The 15,067-nt window shown below is 44.6% G+C and overlaps 1 protein-coding gene across 2 annotated transcripts; it reads left to right on the plus strand.

Moving 5' to 3' along the window:
* The first annotated feature begins 3,056 nt into the window (after window positions 1-3,056).
* On the plus strand, window positions 3,057-14,808 carry LOC139800400 (NELL2-interacting cell ontogeny regulator 1-like). 2 transcript variants are annotated; one of them, XM_071753308.1, is made up of 4 exons: window positions 3,057-3,417; window positions 3,587-3,747; window positions 10,678-10,766; window positions 14,579-14,808. In XM_071753308.1, the coding sequence occupies exons 1-4, from the start codon at window positions 3,290-3,292 to the stop codon at window positions 14,642-14,644; spliced, it is 444 nt and encodes a 147-aa protein (XP_071609409.1). In that variant the 5' UTR covers window positions 3,057-3,289; the 3' UTR covers window positions 14,645-14,808. The 2 variants fall into 2 exon arrangements, with proteins under 2 accessions (XP_071609409.1, XP_071609410.1); XM_071753309.1 differs by lacking the exon at window positions 14,579-14,808 and adding an exon at window positions 11,477-11,582 and having other exon boundaries at window positions 3,061-3,417.
* The last annotated feature ends 259 nt before the right edge of the window (window positions 14,809-15,067 follow it).

Genomic DNA, 15,067 nt, shown 5'->3' on the forward strand with positions numbered 1-15,067 from the left:
GTGCCCATGACTATAATAATGGATTTCTAAAATTAGATCCCTTGCCTGCACTGTCCTTCTGTGCACGCATATTTAGCTCAGGTTTTAATGTTTGTGATTTTAAATGGGTATATGCAGTTTCTTCCTCCACAGCAAAGATGTCATCTTCAATACCTGTAGCATTTAGGCATCAGTAAGATTTTTCTGAGGTAGCTGTCAGATATTTATCTTCATTAATCATCTACCCAACAAATGCCTGGATGTTTTGGAGGAAATTCTTTTTTTAGCAAACGATAATTAGGTAATTAGATTTTTCTACAGAAAACTAAGTGTAAGGATTTCCATCGGCCTTCTGGGATTTGTTATGATATTTTTCAGACAGCAAATGGACTCCTATGAATCTCTTGGAATTTTTTCATCCTTCACAGTAAATTCAGTACAGGTATCCCTTAGTCATAGAGGAAGGCAATGTTGAATGTAATTGCAATGCAAGTCATGCAAGTGCTTTCATGCTTCTCTGTTCTTCAGCTTTGCTGGAGGTAATAGAACAGCACAGATTTATGGAACCTTTCTATGCAGACTGACTCTTTTTCCCTGTGAATTGAGAACTGCATCTTGGGCCACACAGTTCTGTTAGCAAGAGGAATTGGGAGCATTTTTCATGCTTCTTAAAGACTTCTTGAGAGCCTTTCTCTCCCTCTCCCAAAATGTATCACATCTACTTTCTGAATGCTTGATTTCAGCCAGGTCCTTGTGGAGTTCCCCTATCCAAAAGGGCTCATGCTTGAGCTTTATTAGGCCACAGCCTATTAGCAAAACCCCAGATCAAGGGTTGAGCTTGAAACCTTGAAAAGGATTGGGCTGGGCTGTTATCACTTGGTGGTGGAGAGAGAGGTCCCTACATCAGATCCCCCAGATGTCACGGGTGGGAGCAGGGTCACTGGTGTTGTACTGGCTGGATGGCAATAGTTCAGTTCAGCAAGGACAACTTCTGGGATGCTGCTGCAGTGTTCAGTCTGTTCAGTGGGCAGCTGAGTACAGAAACCAGGACACAGCCCATCCTCTCATAGAGAAGGCTTTTTTGACTGTGTTGTGATATATAATAATAATATAATAGCAAGATATAACACTAATCACCAAACCATGTGTAGTCATCCTTGGAGTCTTGGCATCCTGGGAATAACATATTACAGGACATTCATCTTCTCTTTATAAGAAAGTTTCCCAGGTTTCCTTTCAAAGGAAAATTTCCACTCTGATCCTCTTTTATACTTTCTGCAGTTGTTTAATGTGGGTAACACCTCAGTTTAACTCTGTGATTGCCCTTCCTCCCTGAGATGTCCATTTCCTTGGGTTATACTGCTTGTTGACCTACCTACTGAAAAGACCAGGCAGTTATAAAAATTATTTTTCAAAATAGTTACAATTTTAGAAAAGACTATGTTGATGCCTTGAAAAAAGAATAGAACAAACACTGCTTTCCACCTTTTCAAAAGTTATTGCATCTGTAGGCAATTTCTTTCTGTCTTTGTCTTAATGCTCATGTATGAAAAGTATGATGTGGCTGTGGGACCACAATGAAGGTATGCACAAGAAACACATATCCCAGGGCAAATGGAAGTGTAAAATTTGGATTTTGTGCCAGAATTTCCATTTGGTGTTATTTAAAATTGCAGATCAGGGCTAGATTTTTTGACCAGTCCTAGATAAGTGTATAGGCAAACTCTACAGTATTCTGTTATGACCTGGCTCTCATGGAGCTGCTCTTTTAACAGGCATCAGAGACCTGTGAAGAGAAAATGTTCAATGGGCCATTTCACACAACCATCTGACTTCAGAGCTTGGATTAGGTGTCCCAGCTTCTCAGAAAGTCAGTGGAACCATTTCGATGCACACGCGTGCCCTAACTCACCTTATGAAGGTGCTGCTCACTGAAACCTTCATTTGAACCCTCCATGCAAGGGAAGTTGAATTTCAGTTGCACTTTGGGCTAAAAGGTTGCTCAACGTGTCATTCCTATAGAAACTTCTTCCAGAACTCCGGGCTCCCTCCCTGCAAAGTCCCCTCTTGGATGCACAAGGAAATTCCACTTTGCCAGAAGGTGATCAAGAGCCTGTAATCCCTTGAGATGACTTTTAAACTAACCTGGCCCCAAAGAATCATAGAATCATAGAACTGGCTGGGTTGGAAGGGACCTCAGAGATCATCAAGTCCAACCCTTGCTCCACTCCCACTGCAGTTCCCAGCCCATGGCACTGAGTGCCACATCCAGGCTCTTTTTAAATATCTCCAGGGATGGAGAATCCACCCCTTCCCTGGGCAGCCCATTCCAGTGTCTGATCACCCTCTCCATAAAGAAATTCTTTTCAATGTCCAACCTAAACCTCCCTCGGCACAACTTGAAACCTCTTGTGCCCTCTTGTCTTGCTGAGAGTTGCCTGGGAAAAGAGACCAACCCCCCCCCTGGCTCCAACCTCCTTTCAGGGAGTTGTAGAGAGTGATGAGGTCTCCTCTGAGCCTCCTCTTCTCCAGGCTGAACACCCCCAGCTCCCTCAGCCTCTCCTCATAGAATCTGTGCTGGAGTCCCTTCACCAGCCCAGTTGCCTCCTTTGGACCTGCTCCAGGACCTCAATCTCCTTCCTGAACTGAGGGGCCCAGAACTGGACACAGGACTCGAGGTGTGGCCTCACCAGCACTGAGTACAGGAAAGCCTTATAATGAGATGTGTGACAGGGAAGTTTGAGGAAGCCTCAGGAACTAGTTAAACAGAAGCAGTGCATCATTGGTGACAGTCCCTATGACTGAAGAAAGCCAGGGGTAAATTGTGTCTCAGCCCAGAAAAGCTGATGCCTGCAGAGCCTGGCAGGTTAGTTGTGCCATACAGACCAGGAAGACCGGAGCTTGCTCTCCAGTGGGAGGAGATGGAATGTCCTCCCCTCAGAGGACAAAGCTGTCTGTCCCAGAGCCCAGGGCTGCATCAGCAGGCCCTGCATCTATTTTTTTTTTTTTTTTTTCCAGGCAAACTGTTGACTTCTCATCTGAACCTCCCAGTACAAAGTCTCACTTCATGTGAGATACAGCTAAGGCAAGGGCTGTGAACTGCACATTTCAGCACAGTCCTTGTGGGAATAAAAGCCCAAACACAAAAATTGCCTCCCCCATGTGGGTGGCAGCAGGCAGTGTCCATCAGGGAGAGAACACGGCCTTAGAGGAGCAGAGGCAGAGGAGGGGCTACCCGCGACACCGTGGTCCCTTTAAATCTTCTTCTCTTGGCAGCTCCAATTTTTCAGTGTTGCTATAGCGAATCTCCATGGCAATGACCCTAAATCAGGGAAGGGGGGATGCAGGGGTAACGCATGCTCAGAGGAGCTGCTGGAGCCTCCTCTCCTCTCTCGAGCTGCTCCAAGGGTCTGGCACGCAGGCGAAGAGGAAGATCAGGTACTTGGCAAACTGGTCCTTGGGGTGCCCCGCCAGCCCCTGTCCTGTCACTGCAGTGATGTGTGCGTGGTGTGGGTTTGCGTGTACGTGTGGGGCTGTGCTCATCACGTCTCACCCGCTCCTCCGTGGGGAGTGAACTGCTGATTTTCCTTAATTCTCCTCCTTTCAGGCAGGGAAGAAAAAATCTTGAATTATTGATGAGAACCATGGCGTTGCCGTCTGTCTGGAGCGCGGTGCGGGTGGCGATCCCCTTCACCTTGCTGCTTGGCCTGCTAAGCATGAGGCTTGTGGGGGCCAGCCAGGACTCTGGGAGTGTCATTCCTGCAGAAAGTAGGTACCTGTCGTGCCCACTCGTGCCCTCTCTCCGCACTGCTCCCTGCTTTGTTTCCTCCACTTAACCCGCAGCAGCCACAGAGACCCCAGCTCCAGGGGGAGGTGGCATTGCCTGGTTAGCTGGGGAGCAGCAATGAGTTTGTATCGTGTCAGCAGGGCACGGGAGCAGCAAGGAACCGACTGATCTGTAGTCATTTAGGAAAAATTACTAACTGCATACTACAGTTTTAGCTGGAGCTTGTATCAAAGCCCTTTAATTGTAGGTCTTTTAGATCTGCTTCTTAAGAGTTGCATTCCCAGATTTGCCATTATTCATATGAAATCCTTGCTAGTCTGGCTATTGTTAGAAGGAAATTTGTGTTTATTGCTGTAAGGGCATTACATGTCACTTATTGTAGTATTTGGTTGGAACAATAGCTCATGCTCAACTTGGCACAGGGGAAATTGACCCAAACACTGCATTTGTACAGCATATATAGAATTCTGAAATCCAGCTGCTGCTCTGCAAACCTAAAAACTAAATAAATGTGACAGACTGTTGAGTACACTGTAGAGCTGGGAGCCCTTGAATTTGGATCACAGCTCTGTACTGGCTGCCTCTGTGATTCTGACAAAGTTCCTAGTTAAACTTTCTCTGCTCCATAATGAGGCAATAGTTCAAAGATATTAGGGGATGGAGTCAATGTTCTCAGGGTGTTTTGGCAACAGTAAGTGGGAAGCAGCCACTCATTAGAAACTTATAATATCCTATGGGAGAAAAAAAAAAAAAAAAAAAAAAGGAAGAAAATTGCATACAAACCAATCTTTAGTTCTTAATCATGCTTACTTTGTATTCACAGCTACCTTTTCAGTGACTACCAAAATATTTAACCAAGACCTGATTTAGTAACTGCATTTTATTTTCCTATACTGCCATTACTACTCTTAAAACACACTTTTGTGTATTTGTCTCTACAAGATTTAAATGCCAAATTCCCTTCTTTTTCCATTCTCTTTTTTTTTTTATTAGTGCTAGGTTTTGGTCTGCCCTAAACCAGACCCAATTTCTGTTTTTTGTATCTGTTTTTTAGGCATGCATTAGATCAGCTTTTGTGGCCAGTAGTCCATTTTGTGTCCTCAAGAAGAAAATCATGCTTGAAAATAAATTATAGGTACCCTTTGTGTGTGTGTTAGCAGAGGCAAGTCAGTGCATATTTGGGAAAAAGTATATGCTACTTTCTTGTTCTGCTTGTGTAGTGAAAATTCACATTTTATCTATTCAATTCACATTTTATTTATTTAAGAAAACTCTTGGCCAGGGTCTCTGATTCCAGTCTCAAGGAGTTATCTCATAGTTTTGATATCCTGTGGCCAGGCTGCTGAGTCCCTTGGGAAAGATTCCTCCTCTTGCCTTAAAACTCCTGCATGCAGGAGTGTGGAACGAAGGGCAGGTCAGAGTGTTTCAAATGTTTGAGATTGGAAGCCATTGCTATGAATGCACAAAGGTATTTATGGCTGAGGTCAGGCCAGGAGGAAGACTCAGCTAATCATGAATTGTAAATTGTTTTGTGCTGCTGCAGGGACTCAGTTGTAGAACAACAGGGGATTTGGAATGCTTCTTGCATTAGGAATGCACTTGTTGAGAATGCTGCATAGCTGCTAAGTGCTCCAGGTACTTTCCTTTTCCCATCACTGCTATTCCTGATAGCTAACCTGTGGAACACCTCCTTCAGGACACTGTATGCTAAAATTTTGTATGCTATTGCAGAGCTGTTTGGGTAAATTCAAGGAAAAACAAATTTTAGAAAGGGCTGTTAGGTACAGCAGTTCTTCTGGATCAGGAGCTGCCTCAGCATTTTCCCAAGGCCTGGGAGGCCTTTGGGTGGGTACACATCCCTCTATACTTGCCCTGTTCTTGTGTTCTTTAATGGGCATCCACTGTTGGCCATGAAAGTCACAGTGGTGATGGATGTTACCTCTCCTGGGGACATGGCTATTCTAGTCACCTGCTAGGTGGTCCCTGGCACATTTTCATCCATGCCAGGAGGCCATTTACCTATCTGGAAGACAAGGTTTATGTTCCAGGTATGGGCTGTCCCATGCCTGCTGCTCTCAAAGCCTGGGAATACTTCTAGACACAATCATTGTACTACAAGAGATGTAGCTCATGGGAGACAGAACACTGGGCCAGGTAAACCTTTGATGTAGCTTAGTACAGACATTCCTGGATCTTCTCCTGCTTGATGTCAGCTCCATAGATTATTTCTCATGGAGGAGTTGATCCTCCTGGGCACTTGCCCACCTTGGGGGCAGTACTCCTGCAGCACATGCACACACCTGACCTATTGCTGATATTTGAGACTATTTTGTCAGCCCAGGTAAAATGGTGGCTGTGTGATCCTGGGTGACTCTGGGGAAAAAAGAAGTGATGTATGTTCTTGACAGGGGTGTATAATGTACATGGATCATACTAAACATCCTTCTGCAAGGCAGACCAGTGTGGTGCTTGATGCTTTTCTCCATTTCGAGGAGCATGAATTGGGACTGGGAATATGCCTTTGGCAGGAACAATGAACCATACAGCCTCCCTCTCCCACTTGATGGGAGAAATGTGTCCCACCTACATGAGCAGAAGAGGGGCAGCAATGCTGTCCTGTAAGTGTGGGAGGTGCAGGAGTCAAAGGAGAGAAGTTCTTAGCATTACAGAGAGATCCTGCACTAGATGTAGCACTGATACCTGGCTTGGGTACCACTGCCTGTCTTCAGTTGGCATGTTTTCTTCCAGCCAGAAAGTCAGGCCCAGATTTTTATGAATAATGATAATTAGCAGTGATTAATCACATCCTTATACTTTCTACACAGCACTTCACATATGCAAAAGACTGTTCAAGTAGGAAGTGGTGTTAACTAAGATTTGCAGATTATTTTCTTTGAAGTTCAGTGCACTCCTCTAAAAAATTTCCGTCATTTCCCCATCTTCCCATTGCATTTGTAACCCAGATCAGCCACTGTAAAAGCTGAAATGTGGAACTGAAGAACAGAAGCTGGTCAGTCTGTTTTCATTCATGCCAAGATGCATGAAATATAAAGTGTAAACACCATGTGCATGCAAAAAGAAGACAGGAAGCATAAATTGAGCTCCCCTCCCCCACTTTTCCCCAAACACATAAAGACACGTATAGCCTTTGTGCTGACAGGACCTATTTAAAGAATTATAGCTGACTTTTGATAATTCTCATTATGCTAATCCACAAAACTGTTAAGTCTCCCTATGAATGAGTCTGTTCCCAGCTATCAGCAAGGAATTAATAGCACTCTGCTGCACTTTGCTATGATCTGACTTGAGGTTTGGTTTCATGATTGCTTTAAGCTGATGTAAGCCTGTGCTGCCTCTGCCCTTTCCTCCCCATACCCTGGCCTCCTGTCCTTGTTCTGGCCTCAGATCTTCTATATTCAGGTTCTCTTCTGGAGGGGAAAAAAATCAGCAATCCAGCTGACAGAGCAACCACTTGGTCACTCCTGCTTTGAGCATGGAAAGGTGTGGGACAGAAAGCAGAGTGGGATTGCTCCTGTTGGTAACAACACATATTTAGTTTTTTTAAAAGCCTTTCTGAAAACAGACCCTTAGACATAATTTCTTAGGGAAAATATCCAGGAGAATCCTAATGAAAAGGTTGTGAGCATGAAAAGAGATTAAGTCCACCTAGACAGGCCAGTTACCAGCCCAGTTCTTCAGTCTGGAAAGGAGACCACAAGGCAGGGAATGATGGAGAGCAGGAAAGTCATAAGTAGGACAAAGATGGTCAGTATTTAATAACTGTCTCTCCCAGTGCAAAAATTAGAGGTGGGAAATGAAAGCAGCAGATGTTAACTTCTGAGCAGACAGGAATGGTATTTTGTTCACCCAGTGAATAACTGAGCTGTGGAACTCATTGCCACAGGAGGCTGTAGATTCCAGAAGTTTACGTGGATTCAGGAAGCAACAGGGCAAATTAATGTGAGAAAATTCCTTGGAGGGTTTATCAGTTGTACAGACACCAGCCAGGCTCAGGATATCCTCTAACCTCTTGTAGGCCAGAAGAACATTGCTAGAGGCATTTATCTTCCTTAAGTATCTGATATTGGCTGCTACAAGAGCCTGGCTGGTATAATAGATTAAAAGACCAGATGGAGTCAGGAGCTGAATAGCTCTTCTGGTAAAAATCTGACTGTAGCTCTAGGCTTTCCAGATAGTGGGGTATTGCCCCTCTTTTATTTGAGGAACTGCATTCAAGTTTTTCTGTGCTAGTGCAAGATGCTTAATGGGGAAATCAGCACTGCCCTAGTTAAGTCCCCAGCCTGCTGAGCAGATGTGTGCTCTGCATGGATGGAAAAAGTTACAGCCAGCCACCTCCCAGCTGCTCATCACCTCCTCCAGGTACAGCTCTCATCTGCCAGTGGTGCTGAATCAGGGAGGGCTCTCTGCAGAGCTGTGAGTCCATATCATAGAATCATAGAATTGGCTGGGTTGGAAGGGACCTCAGAGATCATCAAGTCCAACCCTTGATCCACTCCCGCTGCAGTTCCCAGCCCATGGCACTGAGTGCCACATCCGGGCTCTTTTCAAATATCTCCAGGGATGGAGAATCCACCCCTTCCCTGGGCAGCCCATTCCAATGCTTGATCACCCTCTCGGTAAAGAAATTCTTTCTAATGTCCAACCTAAACCTCCCCTGGCACAACTTGAGACCTCTTGTGCCCTCTTGTCTTGCTGAGAGTTGCCTGGGAAAAGAGACCAACCCCCCCCTGGCTCCAACCTCCTTTCAGGGAGTTGTAGAGAGTGATGAGGTCTCCTCTGAGCCTCCTCTTCTCCAGCCTGGACACCCCCAGCTCCCTCAGCCTCTCCTCATAGGATCTGTGCTGGAGTCCCTTCACCAGCCCAGTTGCCCATCCTGGGGATGCTGGTTGGAGGAATCCCATGAACTCAGGGCTGCTTGCTCCCAGCAGGCAGGGTGCTAACCTGGCCCAGAGACAGCTGTGCCTGGAGCAGACCCTCTACCAAGGGAGACAGCACAGGAAACTGTATTATAGTGAATGTCCCACTATGTGGTGACATAATGCATCTGCACTGTGGCTTTGAAGAGCAGTTCTGTGTTAGGAGCTTCACACATGCTGATCTAGGACACACAGAGCTGCACAGAGAGGTATCCACAGTGCCACCACCATTTTCCTCCAGAAGTTGCTTTGATGCTGGAGCAGGTGGTCTCACAGTGGTGACAGAAGTGAAATAATCACTTGGCATTGATTGTACCTTTCCACTTGTACCTCCCTATCCATATAGGAGTACTTGGCTGCTATAAGGAACAATGAATGATCCCACACAGCCACAGCCTTCATGAGGGTGTGGAAAGATCTGGATTGCAGGCAGTGATTGACTATGGAATTCATGGCTCTCTGCAAAGGTGCTTTCACCACACTGCCAGAGCAAGAGACATTCATTTAGGACCTGAATTTTGGTTTTTTTCCCCATCGATTTCTGATTTTGAGAACACCTTAGTGACAAGCACATCAGGGTATGCAGCATTTCACCAAGTTGGAGCCAGGGCATGGTGCTTTCTAAGACCACAGCAAGGGCAGGGTGCCAGGCCATGGCACCAAGTGAGAGATGGATTTGCTGACAGCTGACTGAGGATGCAGATTCTTTCTAAGGGCTCTGCTCCATGACCTGAAGTGAAAACAAATTACTGAAATACTGGAAACAAGAGGGGGTTGAGTGCCTTTAAAATGTGCTCAAAGCCATCCTGCAGCTATTTCTGCCAGGCCTGGAGACAGGCTTTGTGAGTGATGCTGTTCTTATAGAAATGGGGACTTTGCATCTCCCCACATCCCTGGAATGAAATCCCTGGGCTGATCGCTGTATCTTTCTGAGATGTGAGCTGTATGGAAGGGAGATGGATGAGAATGGGTGGGTGAGAAACACCTTCTGAACAGGTCAAAGCCCCTAAGATGCTTGCTGGGGACCAAGAAACACACTGGCTGCTCCCTTCCATCAGGCCCTGTGTTGGCAGCAGGGTGCCAGGCATGGGGTGCTGCAGGGGCAGCTTTCTGACTCTGAGCAGCTCCCCAGCTATCTCAGAAGCAGTTTTGCACCTCTTTGCTTTGTCTTTGGCTGTCTGTGGATATGGAATTCAGCACACCCACATGGGGGGCTGTGATCAATGTAAAATATCTTCTTCCCCATTCCCCCTGCATCTCCTCCAGTATCTGCAGTTTGTCCTTCTGAAAACCCACACTTCATTAAACTCTGGGACTGAATGAAAGAGCCTGAGATTAGTGCAGGGTGAGTCCTGGCAGAGCATCAATGCCCAGTTCCAGAGATGAGCCATTTTAGTTGTTGTCAAGTCCCTTTTGCCTCTTCTCTGCCTTTTCCCTGCCCTGCCCCTCTGCACACACACTGCCACCAGCTGCAGAGCCAGTGGGATGCTTTGCATTCCTGGCAGAGAAAAAATACAGCAGCAGGTGAAAGGAAGCAAATACAGATCTGGCACTGTCCCTTGCCAAGCTGCTCTGTAAGAGCTCCTGTAAAAACAGACCTGCCTGCCTGATTTCTGAACCACTGCAAGCTCCTTTTTTCAGCTTATTAGTTGAGAATTAGACTATGTCTGAGAAGTTTTGAAATTCTCCATATTAAGGGGAGATGCTGGGGCCTGGAGGCACACAGCGCCGGGCAGAATCAAGCCTGGGCTTGACCTGGTAAAAAGGTCTTGTGGTTTTGCTGGTCCTTAACAGATTTGCACAAGGATAGATACAGTCCACAGCAGCCCTAACTTTGTCCACGTGCTGGGGTGGATGCCTGGTGAAAGGGGTTTTCTCCTGGCACTGCAGAGTCTCTGAGTATTCTCCCTCTGTGCTGCCACACTCCACATTTCATGCTGTGACAGTGATGTCTTCTTCTGCACCTTTTTCCAGGTCGTCCCTGTGTCGACTGCCATGCGTTTGAGTTCATGCAGAGGGCGTTGCAGGATTTAAAGAAGACGGCGTATAACCTAGACACCCGGGTATGTGTTTCCATAGAAATGTTGTTACTTACCCTTTATCTCCAAGTAGCCAGGTCTGCCTGCCTGGGTACAGCAGACACGACATCTCTGCTGACTCACTTCCATTTCAGCAAATAGGATTGTACCAAGCACAGATTATTTTTCACAGGCTGGAGAGGTTCATTAAAGATCATCTAGTCAGTTTTCTTGCATAACAGGCTAAAGAATTACCCTAGAATAGTCCCTGCAGCAAACAGAGAAGAAAAGATGTATGAAGGGAGGGAAGAACAAGAAAGATTATTGACTTTCTATTTCACAACATTGCTTCCAAGCTGTAGACTGCCTGTTCACTGGGCAGGAGCAGAAAGTGAACTGCAGAGCAAGAAGGTGGCAGGCAGAGCTGGCAGACAGAAAAGGGAAGGATATTTATTCCTTGCTCATGGATTGATATTCCATGAAAAAGGGGAAGCACATTTGCTGGTGTAGTTATCACAGCATGCAGGGAATGTTGTTACTTCACATGCCAGGACCTTTAGAGGTCCCAATGGACATAAAACGAGGGTGTGTTGGGTGCCCTGATTTTAGCAATGATTACATCTGTGAGTTCCTAAGTAGGGGCAGGGCTTTTTACAGTGGCTCCCAATGCTGATTGAAATTTGCCAGAGGCAGGTAGTCTCTCACTTCTAATATAGCTCTCCCATGTATTTTTTTTATCTCTCCTTCCCTAACAGCTGCATCAACACTGGCAACATGACAATAAAGCAGTCTGTGGTCAGTGAAACCAGTTCACAGCCACATCTCACACTTCTATTAGGTGCCTGCTCAGTGCCTTTGTCTGGTGCCATCTTCTGAGCTCCTTGAGCTACAATCATGCTCCACCCAAATTGTCACTTACTGCAAAGTCAAGCGAAGAGATGTAAATCAGTTACATGTCTCAAACTGACACAGAAGAGCCATTACTTGTCTTTGCCTTCAGTTTCCTGTGACCTTGAGCAATCATGTAGGGCCTCACACAATAAGGTTGGAGTGCCTTAAGCTTTCTTGAGCTATCAATAGCAAACTGATGAGGGCAGAACTCCGAGTGCAGCCTGAGTTACTTTTCAAAAACTTCCTATGCACTTGTGTAAAACTCAGTGAGTGCTGTGTCAGGCTGTGAATAGAGGGGCTGTACCTCCAGAAGCTGTGCTGGGTTGTTCTGTTGCACAGCAGGGTCTCAGTGTTTGGGTTAGGTTCAGCTGTACATATTTTGTACATGACACAGCAAGAAGATGTGCAGTTGCAGCTGTGTTGGTTCTTATACTGTCACCAGGATTCACATGGGAACTTAAAGGAAGTACTTAATTTCTAAGTTGCACTGGGAAGATTTTTCTGAAGGTAGCAGAGGTAGCACAATTCCTTAATCCCATTTACAGGAATTATATTCAGATATATCTGTGTTGGCTATTCTATAGCCAAAAATACTTGTATTCTAAAATACAACCCATCAGAGAGGAATGCTGTGTTGTAAGAAGCAAAGGAGTATAAAGGGAGAAGATGGTCCTAGATGGGCCTTGATCCTATTTCTTGGACCAAGAAATAAGCTTCTGTTTCTCTGAGGACATGGACAGGCCTGAGGTGCCAAGACACTGGTTCAGACAGCAAAAAGTGTTACAGAACAAGGGTCAGAGAAGAGTTCATCACCAAAACAAATGTAACCAATTATCTGGAACATCACCCACTCTGCTAATAAATAAATGGTATATTACTATCCATCTTTCCCAACATTTGGATTGAGACTCCAAAGGTCTTTTTTTGAGAGATGTTTTAGTCATATAAAAGCTATTGAATGATACAGAGATACTCAAGTGAAATGCATGGCCACAGCCCTACAAATGGCACACTGGGGCCTTCTATTCTCCACAAGGTACAGGCTCCAAACCCTTATTTAACTTCTGGTGCTTAGTTCATGCTGACCAACTCTAACTTCTCAGGTTTTACACACAAATAACTTCATTCAACAGCTCCTGAGTCTTGAAAGTTGTTATTTCAAGGGCAAGCCCAATTCTGGACTGTTCCTAGCAGGGACTTTCTAAACTGATACCAGGAGGCCACAATTCAATTTTATAATTGATGCTTCTCTTTCATTTGATGATTAAATGCCCCTAGAGCTGTTCTGCCTGTAAATAGTCATGAGTGATGCCTAAGCAGGTTTTGTGGTAACAGTGACAGCTTGTTGGCATTACAGTGACATCCTGTGAGCCTGCTTGATGTTGAGATGATTCTATGATTTCTATGAGAGCCCCAACAGTGAGAGCATCCACTCATCCAGGGTTGCTCTGTGCAATGAGGAGCAGTGCCTGCCATGGCACTGAGCTGGGAAGTGGAAGCAGGCAGGGAAAGTGAACAAATCCTCTTTAATGCAAAGGTGGATGTCAAAAGTTGGAGCTGAAAAGGACAGAGGGCTGCGGGGAGTGAAAAGCAGTTCTGAAACAGCCTCTTCAGGCAGATGTTTGCAGTCTGGGAACAAGAAATGAGTAACAAGGGGTGGGAACTGCTAGGAGAGAGGGGGATTTCTGGCAGAGCTTGGTGGAGCCAGGTAGATGTACCCAGCTACTCCTTTGGAAATTGTGTGTCTGTGTTAATTACCCCTTTGCTGTTTCTAATTTGTCAGGGGACATTATGTCAGAGGAACCCCAGCAGGCTGAGGACCTTGTTGTTTCACAGAGCTTTTAGATAATTTGCTAACAAGTGTTTTTCAACACTTTAATGGTTTTCTCCAGTGCAGATGGGAAACCCATTCATGGTGAATTTAGGCCTCTTAACGTTTTTTTTTCCACCTCAAGAAACTCTTCAAAGTCAATCTACAAATTACCACAGACCACAGGGTGAAAACCACATGGTATGCTCAGGAAGAAGTTTCTCTTCAGTCACAATTGCACTCACTAATGTGATTTGCTTGCACAATTTTATTTTGAGTTTTGCAAGAAATTCAGTTTTGGAAATTACTGTGCCATTTGAGAAATTCAGCCTTTGTTTCTCAAATAGTGAGACTAGGGCATAGAAAAGATTTCAGTTATTTGATTACAATTAAATGAATGATATTTAAGTATCTTTGAGGGTCTGAAGTTTATTTTTTCCTGGCTACACAGCCAAAAAACTTGGAATGTTTTTCCACTAAGATGCTTCAAAACCAAAAGCAAGTAATTTAAAATTACTTATATAGAGAATGGATTTTAAGCTTTTGATGGAGTTCTGGGGGCATCACTCTAAATGGAGCTGATAATAAGGCAGCAGTCAGTAAATTCAACTACAGTTAAAATAGGAGCCACAAGCTCAGGTCTAGATCTGCCCTGAAAGAATATGAGTTTCAGGCAACAAGGTGAGGCTGACAGCTGGATTGAACTCAGAGTTATTCTAGAGAAACAGCAGTGAAACTGAGAGCACAACTGGTTCTTCAGCACATGCTATCTGGAGTGATTAAATTCTACAGGACTGAAGACATCATCAACAGGGAGCCATCAATCACTGTGAAGGAATTAAGAGCAGTGCAGTTGAAAGTGGAATTTTTCTCAGCATTTATAAAGGACATTTTAATAATTCTGAAAGCCAGCTCCCTAGAAGTTAACTGTGAAAATTAAAACATTTAAACTAGAAAAATACTCTCCATGCATCTTGCTTCTGAATTTATTTATTTCATCATTTTTTCTGGATTAAATCCAGCAATAATAAGTATGATTTTTGACTCAGCAAAGCACCTTGACTACACCTGTGTGGAGGGATTAGGTCTAATCAATCATATACTCCTTCAAAGTGATACATTCAGTTCTTTGATTTCTTTTTTTTTTTTTTTACAGACAGAAACCCTCCTCCTGAGAGCAGAACAGAGAGGCCTGTGTGACTGCTTTCATGCAATACACTGAAATAAGAGCTGGGATGTGACCGATGGACATATATTAATTTTTTAAATGCTGTTCAGTAAATTACAGGAAGATACAGAGTGCAAGTTTTGCCACACTGCAAGGAAAACAATTTTTATCCAAAAAGGTACAGCTCAGATAGATAATTTTTGCTTTGATGTGTTTCATCATTAGTGTATGTACCACTGCATCTGCTGAAATGTCAACAGAAGAAACAGTGCCAAAGTCTCACTCATGGATTTTATGTACAGATAATATCTCACTTTTCTGGTATTTCAAGCCAAGAATTGTTTCTGGACTTTCAGGCCAACCCCTCAGCACATGAGAATTGCTGCAGAGCTGTGAGAGTCAGTGGAGTAAAATTCTTTAATATATTTATGGGACAAAAAGATGAAAAGGAAGCTGCTTTGCAATGATCCATAGCTA

The sequence above is a fragment of the Heliangelus exortis genome, chromosome 10 (genome assembly GCF_036169615.1).
Source record: "Heliangelus exortis chromosome 10, bHelExo1.hap1, whole genome shotgun sequence".
Taxonomy (NCBI): Eukaryota; Metazoa; Chordata; class Aves; order Apodiformes; family Trochilidae; genus Heliangelus; species Heliangelus exortis.